The sequence below is a fragment of the Scleropages formosus genome, chromosome 5 (assembly GCF_900964775.1).
Source record: "Scleropages formosus chromosome 5, fSclFor1.1, whole genome shotgun sequence".
Taxonomy (NCBI): domain Eukaryota; kingdom Metazoa; phylum Chordata; class Actinopteri; order Osteoglossiformes; family Osteoglossidae; genus Scleropages; species Scleropages formosus.
In genome coordinates, this window is record NC_041810.1 from 24,370,593 (window position 1) to 24,386,883 (window position 16,291).

The 16,291-nt window shown below is 51.8% G+C and overlaps 1 protein-coding gene across 2 annotated transcripts in view; it reads right to left on the minus strand.

Annotated features, from left to right (window-relative positions):
* Positions 1-16,291, minus strand: part of LOC108942356 (leucine zipper protein 2-like) — a 43,490-nt gene that overhangs the window by 12,421 nt on the left and 14,778 nt on the right. For both annotated transcript variants that reach the window (XM_018765668.2, XM_029251919.1), the window contains exons 2-4: positions 7,136-7,253; positions 5,060-5,130; positions 3,804-3,885 (exon numbers count right to left, since the gene is read on the minus strand). In XM_018765668.2, the coding sequence (XP_018621184.1) occupies positions 3,804-3,885; positions 5,060-5,130; positions 7,136-7,253 (271 nt within the window). The remainder of the gene's footprint in view (positions 1-3,803; positions 3,886-5,059; positions 5,131-7,135; positions 7,254-16,291) is intronic.

A 16,291-nucleotide genomic window follows, 5' to 3' on the forward strand; every position in this document is an offset into this window, starting at 1 on the left:
CTAACAGACAGCCAGAACGGCAAAGTCCTTCCTGCAGGAACGGTCGCTAATGGCGGTTCAATGGTCCAAAGCATCCGGTGCAACACGGTAAAATGATTTAATAACCCTTCATTAGGGTGAGCGGCAGAACATTTGTGTGATTCGCTCTCCTGCCTCGGCCTTCGACTTCAGGAACCTTCATTTCATTGCATTTCCTGCCATTGCTACATGGCCTCACTTGCTAGAAGGCCACGGAATTACCCTGAAACAAGGAGCTTTATCTCCCTACCTCAAACGCACAGGCACCCATGCGCGGTAAACACACCATGGCAACAAGAGTGACCTTCAACAGCCTATTTCCTACAAAACATGCTCATATATTGTGGAACAGACGTTCTTTCGCCCATGGGTCAAGGGTGAAGCAGCAGAGGCACGGGCCAGTGCTCAGAACAGCGATCATCGAGTTACGAGTCATGAAAACTGAAGCGGTTGCCCTATTCACCAAGTCAGCGGGGGCTCCGCTTCGCTCTTCGCACACACTTCACACCCGGCTGAGCACTCGGGTGCCCCGCGCACCTCAGGCCCGACACAACCACAGCACCGTCGGACACACAAAGCACCGCCTGTTGCGCATCTTTGGGTTTTGGTTCTCATCTCCCATTTTGTACCTGTCCCTGAGAAATGGATTATGGTCAAGGTGTGTGACACACTCACCCAGTGGAGTGTGTTCCTCTGCAAGGCCATCCTGAAAGAGCTCCTTCATGAACCTTCAGCACATCTCACTGAAGACGCTCAGTACTCATAGGAACCACTCTGTCAATTTTCTACTATCCTGCTCCAAGAACCACCTCCAAGGGCTTGTTAGCACAGCTAACAATTTATTCAAGTACTAAAAGCCATATCAAGGATTACGCCGCCCTTCAGACTGGGAGCACCATGTGACTCACGTGAACTGAAGGACTTCTTCACATTTCGGGGTCACCGCTTTATGTTTTGCATTTTCGACTGCAAAGACGGGGAAGGAAACCACGAGCGTCTCTCAGGATCCCAGTAAACTAAGAGAGAAAACAGTTTGGTTTTTGCCACACTGTCCACACAAGGTCACATTCTGCTGGGAGACAAATTGTCGAGAAGCACCTCATGTGAAGCCTTTAGTCAGACACATGACGGTACCGTTGTTGATATTCAAGAGAAACAGAAGGTTCCTGAGGCTATGCTGTTGCATAAGATGCTTATCGGGTAAACGGCACCGAGCTGTGCCCGTGGCTCTCGTCTCACACCCGACGCCAAGCTGCTGCTCTTACGACTTTGACTGTGTGATATCCGGTGGGTTCCATCCATGTGACCATGAGTTACAGCAGACAAGGCAGCAAAAGGATCTGAACCCCAATACCTACAGGACCTGATACAACCCAGCAAGAGTTACGGAGCTGCTCCAGCTCTGCTCACTTGGTGCTCCTCTTCTTCAGGGTCCAAAATCTAAAGCCCATCAGCGCTCAGTTTTGGATCCAATGTGGTGGAATGAGCTCCCTGTGTCCTTCGCAGCTGCTGAATCATCGCACACTGAAAAAAGGTCTCAAACGCATCTCTGAGAGCCAATTCTCTCACGATCTCTTGATCGCTCCATCGATGAGTCCAACACCATCTGCTACGATTATCTGTTTTTGCTATTTGATTGTCACTTCTGCACCAGAGATGATCTTGATCATTTGTTTTTTGTCCGTTATTATTCCATTACAAACTACTGCAGCCCAACTGACTTGAATGATCACATTTCAAATTTAAGAGGAACTTGCACAATGAACAGAGCAGATGTGTGGTACCTACGCTGATCCCCCCCGGCTCTCAGCCCTAAAGCATCGCCAGGACATCCACGGTCTTCAGTTCAGCGTGGTACCTCGAGCTGCGCTGCCTCAGGTTGGGTGAATAAATGGCAGATCTAATTACAGGACCGAGTGGAAGGAAACAAAGGTACCGTCAGAGTGCAAATTTCTCCACCCGTCACCTTTCGCTCAACAGCACTTCCTCCACAGGTTTCTGGTGAAAAGTCTGGCCTGCAGCCCCCAGTGAAGGAGGCTGTGAAAGAAAAGAGAGCAGTGAACGGTGTTCCACAAGGCACGCGGTGCATGAAAAGCTCAGCACAATTCAGCAAAAAGCACCTGATCGCAGCTGCTGATGGACGCATCACCGTCTCCCCTCATCCGAGTGCTCAAAATAGCAGAGTGCGTGCATATCAATGGCTAATTTAGGTGTCACACCAAGATTCTGCATCACGGCGCGGGAGCAGGCAGCCCGCTCTTGGTCACACCCAGGCCTGGCCGTGCTCTCTTCACACATTAATACAGTGCTGTGGAAACAGGCGAGTGGAACCTGCTGGGACGTGGCCTACATGGTGCGCCATCAATAGGACTGCAGACGGCAACCAAAAGCAAACATTAACTGTTGCCATGTTCATCACACACCGACATGCTTTTCTTTAAGAATCCACCTGATACCTCTTCTCTACTTTCCTCCATTCATGTCTTCTATTTTCTTCACTTTTCCCCCCACTTTAACAACTGCACCTAGCACTTTTAAAAACTTTTTTTCATCCTGTACTCGTTTCACTGCACTTCTTCCTTGTATGTTTTTCTTTTGTAACATGGTGACTTGCTTGTTTGTGCTGAAGGTATAATGGAGTGTGTTATGAGTCATGGTGCAGAAAACTGTTTAATGAAACTGTCCGGCTGCTGTTATTATTACTGTTATGACTATTGTTCCTTCATTAAGCATGAACTAGCTATGCTAACACATGCCCTGCTGTGTCTACACACACAGGGTATTGGGTGTTAATGCATGGACACATAAGTGGCATAAGTCAGAGTACAGCAATGGAAGACATGCACATTGCAACTCAGGCCAAGCAGGGGGTCCCTTTGGGGAAACTGGCCAATCAGCAGGAAGGAAGTGTATTACCGAACAGTAAGCAGCACTGATTTACACATTTACTGCCGATTCACATATGCTATCGTCTCTAAGATGGTAAATGTGTTCCACGCTTCCCCTCGCTGTTTGTACCGGATGAGGTCTCTGCCCAGTGCCAACATGTAACCCACCCATATCCTTGAACTGGTGCTGCTCCTCTCACCCAGTCCCCACTTGTCTGTGTGTGTGTGTGTGTGTGTGTGTGTGTGTGTGTGCGCGCAACAATGTGGGAAGTGTCATGTGGCTGAAGGAGTGTGTGAGCAGAGTATGAAGCCACTGTGTGAAGGGATCTGTAATTAGCACTGCGCTACACTGCCACCAGCACACCGATACGCTAATGCATCACAACCCCCCCAAGGGTAGTTTGGTGCCTGAGGTAGACCTGGACCCCCCCGCCAACTGGAAAATAAACTACAATCAACACAATTATGCCTTTTCCTCCAATTTATCCTTGCAGTGTGCTTTCTGATCATCACTCGGTTAGCTCTTTGTATGTTGTGTGCGAAAGAGAGAGACGGATTCTGAGGTGAAAACACAGAAGAGCAGAACTGAGACAAAGGGAAAATGGAATGAACCCATCACACATCCTGTCACAGCTGTGTCCTCCTCTGCTCAGCCCCTCTCACGCGCACGCACATGCAAAGGCCACAAGACTCTCAGCGATGACTAACACTCAGTCCTCAGCAGCATCCCTGTAATGATGGTCTTCTAAAGGTCACTTCTAATGTCAGAAGTTACTCTCACATCGTCCACCTCAAGACTCTGGACAACCTGTTCCCTTTCGAGGTGTCCATGAACGGGAGGGGATTTCCCAGTGGACCAGTGGGGACCGTGGTCCCAACCCACCCGGGTGCACTCACCGTGGCCTGCTGCTTCTCAGCCCTCTCCATCACCTCGTCCAGCTGCTTCTGCAGCGCTGTCTGAAGGGACTTCATCTCCTCTCTGGGAAGAGGACAACAACTTGGTGAGGCGCCACAGAGCAACCCGCTGCGTCACTGCAGTAAACGCACGTACAGGCAAAATGAAAGCGGTGACTTCCCGACAGTCACGGTGGAAAGGCTACCGAGCCGAGAACACGGGGCAATGGAGTCGAAGAGATGTCACACAGACACCTTTGTTAGTGGAGAGCACCAAAAACAGAACCCATCCCACAGCCCCAGCCCTCACACACCACCTTCTTCACTGACATGCTTCCTGGCTCTCATGGCAGCACGGCTCTGTTTGACTTACCATGCGGATCATCTGCAGACACAAAGAGCGGGACATGCGGAGCCTTGCCCAGAGGCCTCACAACCTCACAAAGGAGGCGAGCAAGCGCGCGCGCGCACGTGGAGAGCAGTCCCGAGTACGAAGAACTCACTCATTATTCCAGAGAAGGTGCGAGAATGTTACAACAAACAGCGGCGCACAGAGAGCCGCGATGCCCTTTCCTCTGATCAGTGGCGGCTAATGAGTGGAAATGAGCTTCGTGCGCACAATAACTCTACATATACATACGGTTAATATTGTCCAATTACGGAGAAGAATTGCACGGCGCCTCCAGCCTGTAATGAGACGAAATGCTGAAGGTGCTTGTTAGCTCCTCTCCTTGCAGCGTATCGACAGCCTCTTACAGAGGAGCTGCGCTCCTGAAGAAAGTTTCTCCTGAAAATGTCATCATTTATGCATGTGTAATGCACCAGTGTCTAAAATCTTATTAGATGCCATACATAATTAATAGAGCGCCAATTAGGCGCTAATAAGTGTTTCGGAGGAGTCGCGTCGCTGCCGCTCGCCGGTACAAAGTGCCAAACTGCCTGTGACGCCTCCCTGCTTTTTTTTTTGTCCACTCTGTCTCCTCCACTCGGGGGGGATCACGGGGGGCCACAGCCAACAACACGTGTCGCTGTGAGCATCTCTTCTCGATAAAGACGTTTGGGGCCTAACAGCAAGGACTTGAACCCATACCTCTCGCCGATTCTGTCACACAGCGCAGTGACCCTGAGGCTTCGGGTCTTTCCTCAATTTACCTTAAATGGGAAAACCCCCGAAAAGTAAGACGCAACCCAATAACCAGCTCTAAAACCCGCTGCAGTCAAATCCACGGCATCAAGACCCTGATGGAGAAACGACGTACCTCTGCTTCTGGCTCAGCTCAAGGATGCGCTGGACCTCCTTCTTGGCCACCATCTCGTCATTCTTCAGCGACTGGAAGACAAGGAGCAGAGCGCCATTGTCAAAGTGAGGAACAGCGGTGCCCTCAGCCAGAGCGGCCCCTTTCACCATGAAGACAAAGAGGGAGGAAGAAGCCCCCCACCAGGCCATGGCAAAACACTGCAGCAGAGATCCGAGAGAGGGAAAGAGGTCCTCTTATCAGATCCTGGAACTCCAGACCAAGAACTACCAGTGCAGTGATCCATCAGAACCATGCCTATCGCTTCACAATAAACAAAGGAGGTTAATCCCTGATCCACGTAGCATGCGTGTGTTTTCCTGTCTGTCTGTGTAAAGAAACAGCATACACTCCAGGATGACTTCAAAAGAAGAGTCAAAGTGCTGCACTTCAGTACCACAAGGGGATGTATTAGTTACACCCCCGACAGAGGGGCCATGCTTTGTGTCACACCCTTCCTGAACTGATGCTGCTCTGCTGCACAGGTGAGACAACTGACAGCCCCCCAGCCACAACTTGCCCCCCAGGGTGTGCCTACAGCCAGGATACACACAAACAGATACACAGCGCTGTGTTCTCTTGGCTGCTCATTAAAAACAGCTGAGTGTAAATCACCTCCAGAAGGCGCATTTGTCCGCTACACAGTTGTTAATGCAAACAGAGCCGTGCTGAGTGTTGTAGCGCAGAGAGTTGCTCCCTAGGGGGTCGCGTCCCTGGGGCAGGCAGGCAGGCAGGCAGGCAGGCAGGCAGACAGCAGGCTGGCAGGACGCCCATGGGGCGCAGAGACCCCCAGCAACGAGCTCCGGCACGTCTGTGCTTCCCATATGGCGTTGGTGAGGTAGAGGACAGATGCTCATAGCAACAGCCCCAGTAGAAGGTGGAAAAACCAGTCACTATTGCAGGGGGCGCTCCACCAGACAACATAACTGCCTTTAATAATAACCTTGAAACCCAGTCTGTGCCGTGAGCTGCAGTGATTCTTTGATCAGTTTCATACAAAAACAAGATAGAAATACATACTAAAAATTTACAGATGGTAAACATAAAATGCGGAAATGAAGTGCAACACTTTACATTATCTTTCTCCAGGGAGCACATAAAGAAGAATATATAACACGTATTTTGCATGGCTTTAATTTCAAACTGTTAGAAAACATCCAAGAGGGATTTGAAAAAAGATAGAAAACTAAGTAACTATTTCTCAGTAACAAATTTTTTCAGTCTTTGAGCCGCTTGTTTAACACCAAGGGACGGAAGACATGTCCAAAGGAGAGCATTCCTGCCCTATTCATCCTGAAGTACCTGCAGTGCAACAAGCAGATTCACACTATCGGCTCTGGATGAAGGTGTGAGACGGACGCCGTTTATCCAGCAGGCTCTTGGCATCGGGCAATGGACCGTGGTCAAGGGTACAACATCAGGCCCGACTCAGGCACTCAAACTAGCTGCCCCTCGGTTGTCAGCAGCTGTGATGAGCTCCAGCGGAGCCCCCTGGGGGGGGGTACTTGCTGCAGAGAAAGGACTGCATACTGGGAAAACGACGTGTGGACTGTGCCTTGCTTTCTCTTCTGATTGAGCAAATTGCAGGGCAGGAAGAGACAAGGAACAATGGTGCTGTCAAAAATACAGGACAGGAAACCTGGTGTGTGTGTGCGCGCGCAGACCTCTAAAGAGTCAAAGTGGTACCAGTATAAACAAGACCTTAGTCCAGGTCAGTGTACACCACAGTAACCTGGAAGGAGTGGTTGTCCACCTCCCTCCCCCTCTCTCCCTCTCTCACACACACACACACACACACACTCATTTAGCGGATGCTTTTCTCCAAAGTGACAATGCTAAGTAAACAATTATTACAAACTAAAAACCCATTTATACAGCTGGGTAATTTTAATGGAGTAATTCTAGGGTAAGTATCTTGCTCAAGGGTACTACAGCCAAAGGTGGGGATCAAACCTGCAACCTTAGGATCCAAAGGCAGCAGCCCTAACCACTACATTACCAGCCACACACACACACATACAAAAAAGCCACTCCCCTCACCTGTAGGTTCCCTTTGATACCATCAAGCTCCTTGGAGGTCTTGGAGAGCTGTCGCAGGATCCCGGTCCTCTCGGCAAAGACGCCCTTCAGCCGCCGCTCCAAGCCCTCATAGCTCTGTCTGCCATGGGGAAAGACACAGAGTACAGGTTGGTCCACAGGGGGGGCAACTTGGAGACACCTACAAAAGAACACAGTGTAGCAACAGACAACAGTTTCCCCTCAATGACAGACAGAGAGCTCTCCCTCCCGTTTGTTTGCAGCTCGATCCCGACTCCAAATGAGCCACTCCAGGGACTCTTGGGATGGTGAGCCCACCCCTGCACCCCATGTGTCCCCTTCTTACTATATTAAGGCAGGGTAAGAGTGCTACTCAAGGCTACTGAAGGAGGTGGGTTTGGAACCCAGGTCCTTCATGTTCAAAGCGTAGTTAACTACTGCACCACCTGTTGTCCACAGGTGTCTGTGTGTGTGTCAAGAACCACCTGTGGAAGCATATCAATAATGAGAAAATGTTACACAATCACGTGTGCTTTACTTTACAGAAACAGGTTGAGCATGCCCGAACGCGCGCACACATATGCACACAGAATTAGTGTACCGCGTTCTCGGCTGCGCAGCCAGTTACACACAAACCAGCCATAACCGTAAGAGGATAGAGCTGCACCCCCACTCAGCGTGACCTGCCGTGACTCCGTGCAGTTCGGGTTGCTGCTCACACACGATGAAGGGTTGTGAAGAGGATAGCAACGCCTGCGAGGGTCTGACAATGAGCTGGACGGCACTCAGCACACCTGTGATCACACACTGCCTGTGCTGTACAGCAGCGGTTAGCCGACGGGGGGGGGCAATGGTCCTTAGCAGGGCTGGGTTACGACCGTGATCGTCTCGTCTTAACACTAACAGGAAGTGCTACGTGAGAGCCAGGGCTTCGTGCGCCGAAAGACTGCTAACGTACAGGTTCGACTGTTTGGGGTGGGGGGGTGAGGGTGTTTTAATGGCTGATCACATTTCTACAAGTGTGAGAGCTGGAGGAGCGCTCTCTCTCTCACACACACACACACACACACACACACACACACCACAGCCAGACATACTTTCCTGGCAAAAATAACAGGGTGAATCATTTATCACTGCAGCGGCAGCTTTCACTCACCCAGGTGTCATCAGCAGTTTCATTTAATTTGACTGTGGCCGCACCGTGCTTTTACCATGATTTCACTGCTTCTGTGCTGCGGAAATGCAAAATTGCTTTAAGCTAACGTCACACCCTGGGCATTTGTCCTCTCCATGTCCCGTCTGTGCCCCGGTCGGACACACTCTTGTAGAAGGTACAAGGTTGCCAAAACCACACTCCACAAGGATCACGATCCAGAGTCCCCAACACAGGCTCCATCTCTCTAGAGGCACGTCACAGCCGAGGGAGACGGGAAACTAAGACATCCACACAATGTCTTCTTCAAAGAACGCATGGATGCTCTTTGTCCTGTGTTTGAGGGCCCAGACGAGCGGCCCGCAAGGAGAAGTAGTGAGTGGAAGACCCCCCTCTGGCTGCTCATTACGACAACCATAAATAGACCGTGAACCATAAACAGCTGCAACCACAAACACTTCCTATTATGAAGAACCTTAAAGTGCTTTATTGACCGACGGGCCAGCTCCAAACGACGGGAAGTGTCTCCTGATCCAGCCGGACAGAGAACAGGGGACGTCCATAATGCAGCAACCCACCACAGTAAACAGTCCGCAAGAGTTCAGCGGCGGAAGGATAAAGAGCATCGGGACACACCGTGGTGAAAAGCATGGGCACGATGAAGACAGAAAAGGACACAGACAAATGTGTATGAGAAGTGTTTCCTGGAGGAGTCCACTGATGGAGAGAGGCCCTGACACCACTCAGTACCACTGGGGGAGTGGTGGTGTGTGTTCACATGGGACTGCAGCTGACACACACACAGTCACAGCAGGAAACTATCACCATGCATGGGCACACACACACAAACACACTAAAGCCAAAGGAACCAACAATAGATCGCTTGCATCTCTTCCTTGCCCGTTTACTCTGAGCTGCACATCACCTTGGTGAAAAGACAAATGGGTAAATGGAAACGTAGCCGAGAGACTAAAAAGACGCGAAGGGTAATCAGTTCCTTCTTCGAACCCTTAAAACAAAGCCTTGTGGGACCCTCTGCTCCCAACGTCAACGCGATACTCCTTTTCACTGTGCGCGTGCCAACGAGACTCGGCACACAACTCACAGCTGTAACCACGGCGACACCACCACGCTTCCTGAAGGGCGGGGGGGGGGGGGGGGGGGGGGGTGTCACCCTGTGCTGACACTGTAGAAACACATCTTACTCCAAACGCGCATCCAGGAAGACACGTTGCTGTACTACCGACAATACCGAGCGTCGTACAGGCTCATTCAATGCAGCTCATGTTAGCGTGGCTCACGCTCGGAGCCCATCATTCACAGGCCTCAGCGAAGGCAAAAGGCGGTTAAAGTGCCTTGAGGATGCAGACGGGCAGCGGATTAAACCGGTGCTGTGCATGTTGCTTTATTACGAGTATTGCAGCGTGTCATGGGTCCAAGTCCACACCAGTCCCTGACCCTCTGGGGTGTGTGGCGAAAGCGCGGTGTCCCTCCTGAAAGAGCGCCACCGTGTGCTCCAGGGGATCAGCGGTCAGCACATGGCTAATCACCCAATATTAATCCAAGGACAGCCAACGAATGGCCGGAACGCTTTGCGTTCAGCTCGCAGTCCTCGTCCCAAACAGATCCCATCAGGTGTGGGAGGAAGACAACAGCTGTTCCAAATTAGTCTTTTGTGTGTGCGCGCGCGTGTGTGTTTTTAATTAAACAACAATAATTAGTGTTCCCCTGTATTCCTCTACATTTTCGCAGCATTAAAAAGGGATTTAGCCGGGAGTTAATCCAAGAACGTTGTGACTGGCGTTGTTGGAACACACGACTTCCGTTCCCCGCCGTCAGCGCTCGGGTTCCTTAGAAACATTAGATAAATGGCAACATGCATGTTTTCTGAGAAGCCATGTGCTGAACCATGACACCGACATGTCGAGTCCAGTTTGTTTCCAAGGATACAAAAGGTGGAGAGAAACGAGAGAAATCCTGTTTATTAAGCCGAAAACACGTCTTCTACAGCCTGTCTTGTATAAGGGCCAGCTGTGGACCTGAGGAGCACCACTGGACACTGCTCCGGACCACAGCAAAAGGTGAGGGGAGGGAAGGAAAATTAGTTTGTTCTCTCAGAGCTTCATATTCCGACACAGGTGTCTAATGTATGCATGTGTGTGTGGCTTCACTCAGGCCACTGAAAGCACAGTACTGTGCAACAGTCCAGCAGATGAACAACTGCTTGGGACGTGACATCTCACACTCGCACCCAGACACAGTGAGGAGAGCACCAGGGATGACCTTCCGTGAAACACCAACAGTCTGAATTGACAGCCCCCCACCACATACTCCCACCCCACCCCACATACTCTCTGTATCCTGGTCCTCCTGAGTTAATATTCTCAGTAGGACCAGGGTAGAGAGTACGTGAGCCACAAAAACCCCAAATTTCAGTGTCACAGGATAAAGAGAAGCAGTAATTACCCCTAATACAGTCAGTAATACACTAATATCAGCCCCATCACTCTCCCACTACAGTCGCTTATTCATAAGGACACACAGAGACACGTGTAGCTTTGGTGCTCCGCGGGTCACTGGCACACCCGGCCATGCGACAGCTCCCGTTTCTCAGGCCTTACCACAGTCAGTCCACTCAATCTTCACAAGAAGTCAGTGAGGCTCAAAGGAGCCTGCGAGTTCTTCACAGAGCACCAGACGGTGCATTTCCACCTTCCAGTCCTTCCAGAGTACAAGTGGCCCCTTACCGCGGTGCGGGGAGACACACTTCAGGGATCTCATCTCGACATCTGGTAAGAGGATCGACCTCAAGTGCTACTGCGAATGGGACATGGAGCAAGAGGGACTCCCAGCTGCTTCACATTTACCGCTGTACCATAGTACCTCTGTACCACAACAGGCTCCAGTACAGGGCTGGTTTACCGCAATAGGTCGGTGCAGGAGCACAGGAAGTGCAAAATACTGGACACTGAATTGTGTCAAACATGCAATACGGCTTTTCAGTGAAAACTGCTTCCCTTTACCACGGGTTTACACTGTAGACGTGCGACTGCGGTTATTTCCAGAGCGCACGAGTGCACACACACACACCTGGAGGCCACATTTTAAAACACTCTGAAGAAAAGTGCACATTTTTTGAGTGAGAAGTGAGCAGAAGTGCGGCATTGGACTATTCTTACAGCCACAGATAGTCACAAGGGGTCACGAGCTCTCGCAGGAGGGTAGGGTCTCTTCGAATCACCTGTCGGGGCTGCTGAGTATTGACCTGCCCCGTGGTAACACGCTGCTCGGACCGTCGACAAGCCGGGGCCGCGCACGCCACAAGTTGACACAGAACCAATTAAAGGAAAACGCATACCGCGGTAATGGTACCCCTTTCCCACAATGCTCTGTACCCCTGTGAGCAGTCCAGTGGAACTGGACATCTGGACAGGCAAAGAGGACAGAACGAAAACAAGGACTGTCAATGATTCCCCTGTAAAAATACACAATATAACAGGAAAGAAAGAAAAAGGGCGATGACCCCACGCCCACCCCACTGACAGCAGGTTGCGAGGGCCATCAAGCCTCGCTGCTGTACACGGTACGGTAGGGTACAGTGCGGCATCTCCAGGTGCAATGGAAGAGCACACAGTGGCAACAAGTAAACAATGTGACTGGGAAAGCACAAGATGGACAGGGAATCAAATCCCCCGCCCCACTGCAGGAACACCCGTTTCTCGTCTTTGACGGCCTCGGAAAGTGCTTCCACCACACTCAATGCTCATATTCACAGCGCGAGGCCCGTGCGCTCCGCCACACACGCCACTGCCTGCGAGGAATAATGAGTCTGCGTCCCACGAGACACACCACTGTGCAACGTATCTGAAGGATAAGAGTGACACACTCCTGCCGTGAAAGCCTAATACACGCCGCTGTTGGCGGACCCTGTTAAAAATAAACTTCTTACAGCGGCCCAGAGTGCCGTGGTACTGGTGAAAAGAAATGAACGGCGGCGTAACACATAGCCAGTGCAAGCGGTCGCCAGCTGGAGGGACCGTCTGGGCAGTAAACAGAAACGCACCTTTTCCCCACATTTCACATACAGCTTGGCTGAAAGGTTCTGTTTGGTCTGATTCGGTTCTTCCTGTAACGCTGCATAGATCTGAAAGCTTGGGCTGTGAATCTCGAGGAGACTCGCGGACACCATGGACAGGCTGCAGAACCAACACATGGGTGTTGGGTTAAATCAGGTCAAAACTGTTGCTGGAAACACACACACCATTACAAGTCATCAGGAGGTCGGACACCCCAGAAAGGACAATGATGGTGGGATAGGGTGAGAGAAACGGAAAAGGCGGACGAGCGGGAAACAGCTGGATGGACTCAATCGCAGGGACAGCAGTCACAGCCCTTTCACACTGAGGAAGCAAGCGGAGGGCAGAACTTTCTGGACAGACTCCACGTGTATACGTGGACATCAGGGTCAACACGGACTCCCTGTCACTTAGCAGACGCAGCTGTGCACAATCTGAAGGGCCGAGCTGCCTGCTGCCAGCAGCTCCCAGCCTCAGGATGCCTGTCCACTCAGGGTGACTGACAGCAGTGGCGAGTCCCCGGTCCCACCGTCAGCGCAGGTCTGTCACGGCTTCCTCACCACCAGCCCCCTCTTGTCGCTCCTGAGCAGACAGCCTCCTGTCGCCCAGCAGGCAGAGATACGGCATTCAACGATGATAAATGAGCCACCGGGCGGCTCGAGTTGGGCTGCAGGGTGATTTCAGGACCATTTTCCATGAGGTAGAGCAGCGCGTGTTTCCCGGAGCTGCAGAGGGCCGTCACTTTCACCTTGAAGAAAGAGACACACACACATAGGGAGGCACAAGCACGCTCGCTCGCTCTGCCATCACACTCTACTATAGTTCCGAAAGAGTCACTGTGAATTAAAGAGACCCTTTAGCATGTTTATGCTAATCAACAACAGACCATTTAATTATGTGGTCACGGCCTGTAATTAATAGGTAAACGTTCACCGCTAAGTGGGCTGCTGTGGGAGTACTTCACTCTGTTTTACTCTATTTTATAATGTTCATTTTCAGGCCGAAGAAGAACTAGTGCAGCCCCGCAGGAAGGTCGTGACCGTGCTCATAGTCACTGGACTTTCGTGCGTACTCAGGTGATAACCACAGTTTACCGCTCGTAGCAGGCAGCACGCGGCCATGGGTCGAGCGCAAGCGCTGGCAAACCACTCACCGAGCAGATGAGATCTGCCCTACAAGGCCACAGAACTGGCATTGGGCAATTCGGTGCTAAACTGCTTCCTCGAGGGACAGACTTTGCTTGTGGTTGGCAGAACGCCTCGAACCCAGAGCCCGGGGGAACACTGGCATGCCCGTGTTGCTAAAGTGTTTTGGCGAAGGAAACAAATATGCTTTTTTCATCTATCTTCCAGTATGACCAGCCTCACAGTCTGCTAAGTGCTACAGGATCAAATCTGCAAAACACAACAACGTGGGACACCGTCAGGTCACCAGCAGAAGCTCAACACTGCCGGCGTCCAGTCTACGCACACACTGACAGTCATGCAGCGCAGGGCTCCACTCCCACCACAACACAGTTACCCTTTTTTCACCATGGTACAGTCGGGGTTGCGTAACTCGGGGGTGGTGGAACTTGGAAGGTCCTTTTGCGTCCCCGCTGTGAATGCATAAGCTCAGCTGTACGTCGTATGTGAAACAGCAGCAGCACCTGCCAGGCAGTTTGACGAGCCTCTGACTGGAAAGGAGACCGCTCAAGGCTGCAATGTCATTTCCTGTCGGAAGATCGGCCTTCATTAGCAGATGAGATGAGGGGAAAACAAACCAGAAAGTCCTCATGGCCCATCCCCGCACCAAGGTATTCGCCCAACTGAGCACAGTGCACCTGCAGCACACCAGATAGCAGATTCCTGTTTTGCAGAGCAAATGTTTCAGGTTCCCAAATGAAGTTTCGGCTGACACTGCGTGGCACGGCCCAGCTGGAAACACAAACACATGCTTGCTGAGTGGTGCTCAGACCGTGAGGGTTCCCGACTCGCAAACTGAGTGCTTGACGGGAACAATTCCTGTGTTCTCCCTCTGCCAGTCTCCTGACTTCTCCACGTTACTCTGTTGCCCGCGGCAACGCTCTGCTAGCTTCTCCGGGCCGTGCGGGACGCCCTCCTATCACAGGTGCGGACCCAGCAGAATGCCTTTCAAAGTCTGTGTCTGAAGTGAGAGCTGCTGGACATGATTCAATTTGGGAAGGGAGAGGGGGAAAAAAAAAAAACTAAGTAAATGAGATCTGTTTTATGCTCACCTGTCGCCAGGTCATTAGCACAATGGCTCACTGAGATCCTGACCCCCCACCACCACCTTTACCCACAGAACAGAGACCCCAGGTCCCCTTTTCACCATAGTAAGTATTGCGCTTCACGTAGGGGCAGAAGTGGAGATGTCACAGCACACAGCCAATTGATTAAATGGTGGAGGGGCTCAAACGGGCAGAAGCTGGTCTCGGCAAACGTCACGGCGCACAGATCAGGCAGCTGAGACTACGGCAACCACAAGTAGTTTGTCAAAGGATACCCTGCCAACAAAACTTCCAGTTTGCCAAACTCAGAGTGGCTCTCTAGATGTGTGCATGTGTGCGCACGCCCTCCACAAGTGCTCTGGCCATTCTATGTCACACACTGTGCGATGGGTACAAGACAAAGCACAGGCTGCAGCTTTAATATTTAACATGACCTTTAGAGAGAGGAAGGAGCCAAGCTGTTTAAATGAAGGGGATCTGTGGAAGGGTGGGGCCTGGGCAGCAGGGTGAGCAAGCGAGAGAGAGAGAGGCAGACAGACAGACATTACATCTAACTGGTGAAGCAGGCTCAGTGCACGGCGCTACACGTCCGCCCCCGACAAAGCAGTCGCTCCCCATCGCCCAGCTCCCACAGCGAGAAAGACAGCAGGGAGGCCAACACTCAGCCCTGTGTTGTTCGCCGGTGTCTCCGCAAAGTGCGCCGTGTCAGGATGAGGGGCAGCTGCCTGTTCCTCATTTCGCTCAAGCAGCTTCAGCCCAAATGCCCCCCCCCCACTCATCTCTGTACTCTGTACGTTCACACATTTTTATAATTAACTTAATTTTTCTCCTCTTTCACTTGGAAATGACTTCTGGGAATCTGCTGAACCCCCCCTTTAACTACAAATTCCAAAGCAATCCCAAAAGTGCTGCCGCCCCCAGCAGAATTAAGGCAGACTGCATCGTGACCTTGCGTGACCGAGTACTTACCTGGGCTCCAGCTGGCCCCCTCCCCAGGTGTGTGCCTTCTCCATTCTACTACAGGTTGAGCCCCCTCCCCATCTGTACAGCCTGAAACACACCTGCCCGCACAGCCATGTTGCGCAGAGCCCAGGGGACAGGGAGCAGCAGGCGGGGGGACACATTTGTCAGCCATGAGGCCTTGGTAAGGGAGTCTGGGGGAGTCGCCTACTGCAGAGCCCTTGAGGATTGAGCACGCACATTAGCATGTTTTTCTAAGCACCTGAACACGCAAAAAAGAGTGCAGAGGCGCCTGCTTTCCTCGCGCTGCCGCAGGTGCCCTCGGCCCCGGACGCACTCCGCCAACAGTGAGCTGCTTGCGCTTGATTGGCATCGATTCCCGAAAGCGCTCTTTCTGACCTTCACGTGCTCAGAGGAGGGACAGAGTGCCAGCGTGACGCAAGCGAGACACGCAGCAGAGGTGACCTCCATCGGGTGGGGGGGGGGGGGGGGCATTCAAGAATTTATTGTGACATGACAGCATTTGTATTTACAGTGGGTGGATTTGGAGACTGAACATCGACGGGGAATGAGGGGGCAGTGGAGCACCGCCCACTGCCATCAGCCCCATGCTGTGCCGCTGAAAGCCATCGATTGGAGACCTCTTGTACTCATAGGGCCTGAAAGCCTTCGACCTCCACGATGGCCAGCTTGCTTGTCTGGGGTACACACACACACACACGCGCACAGAGCCCTACTAA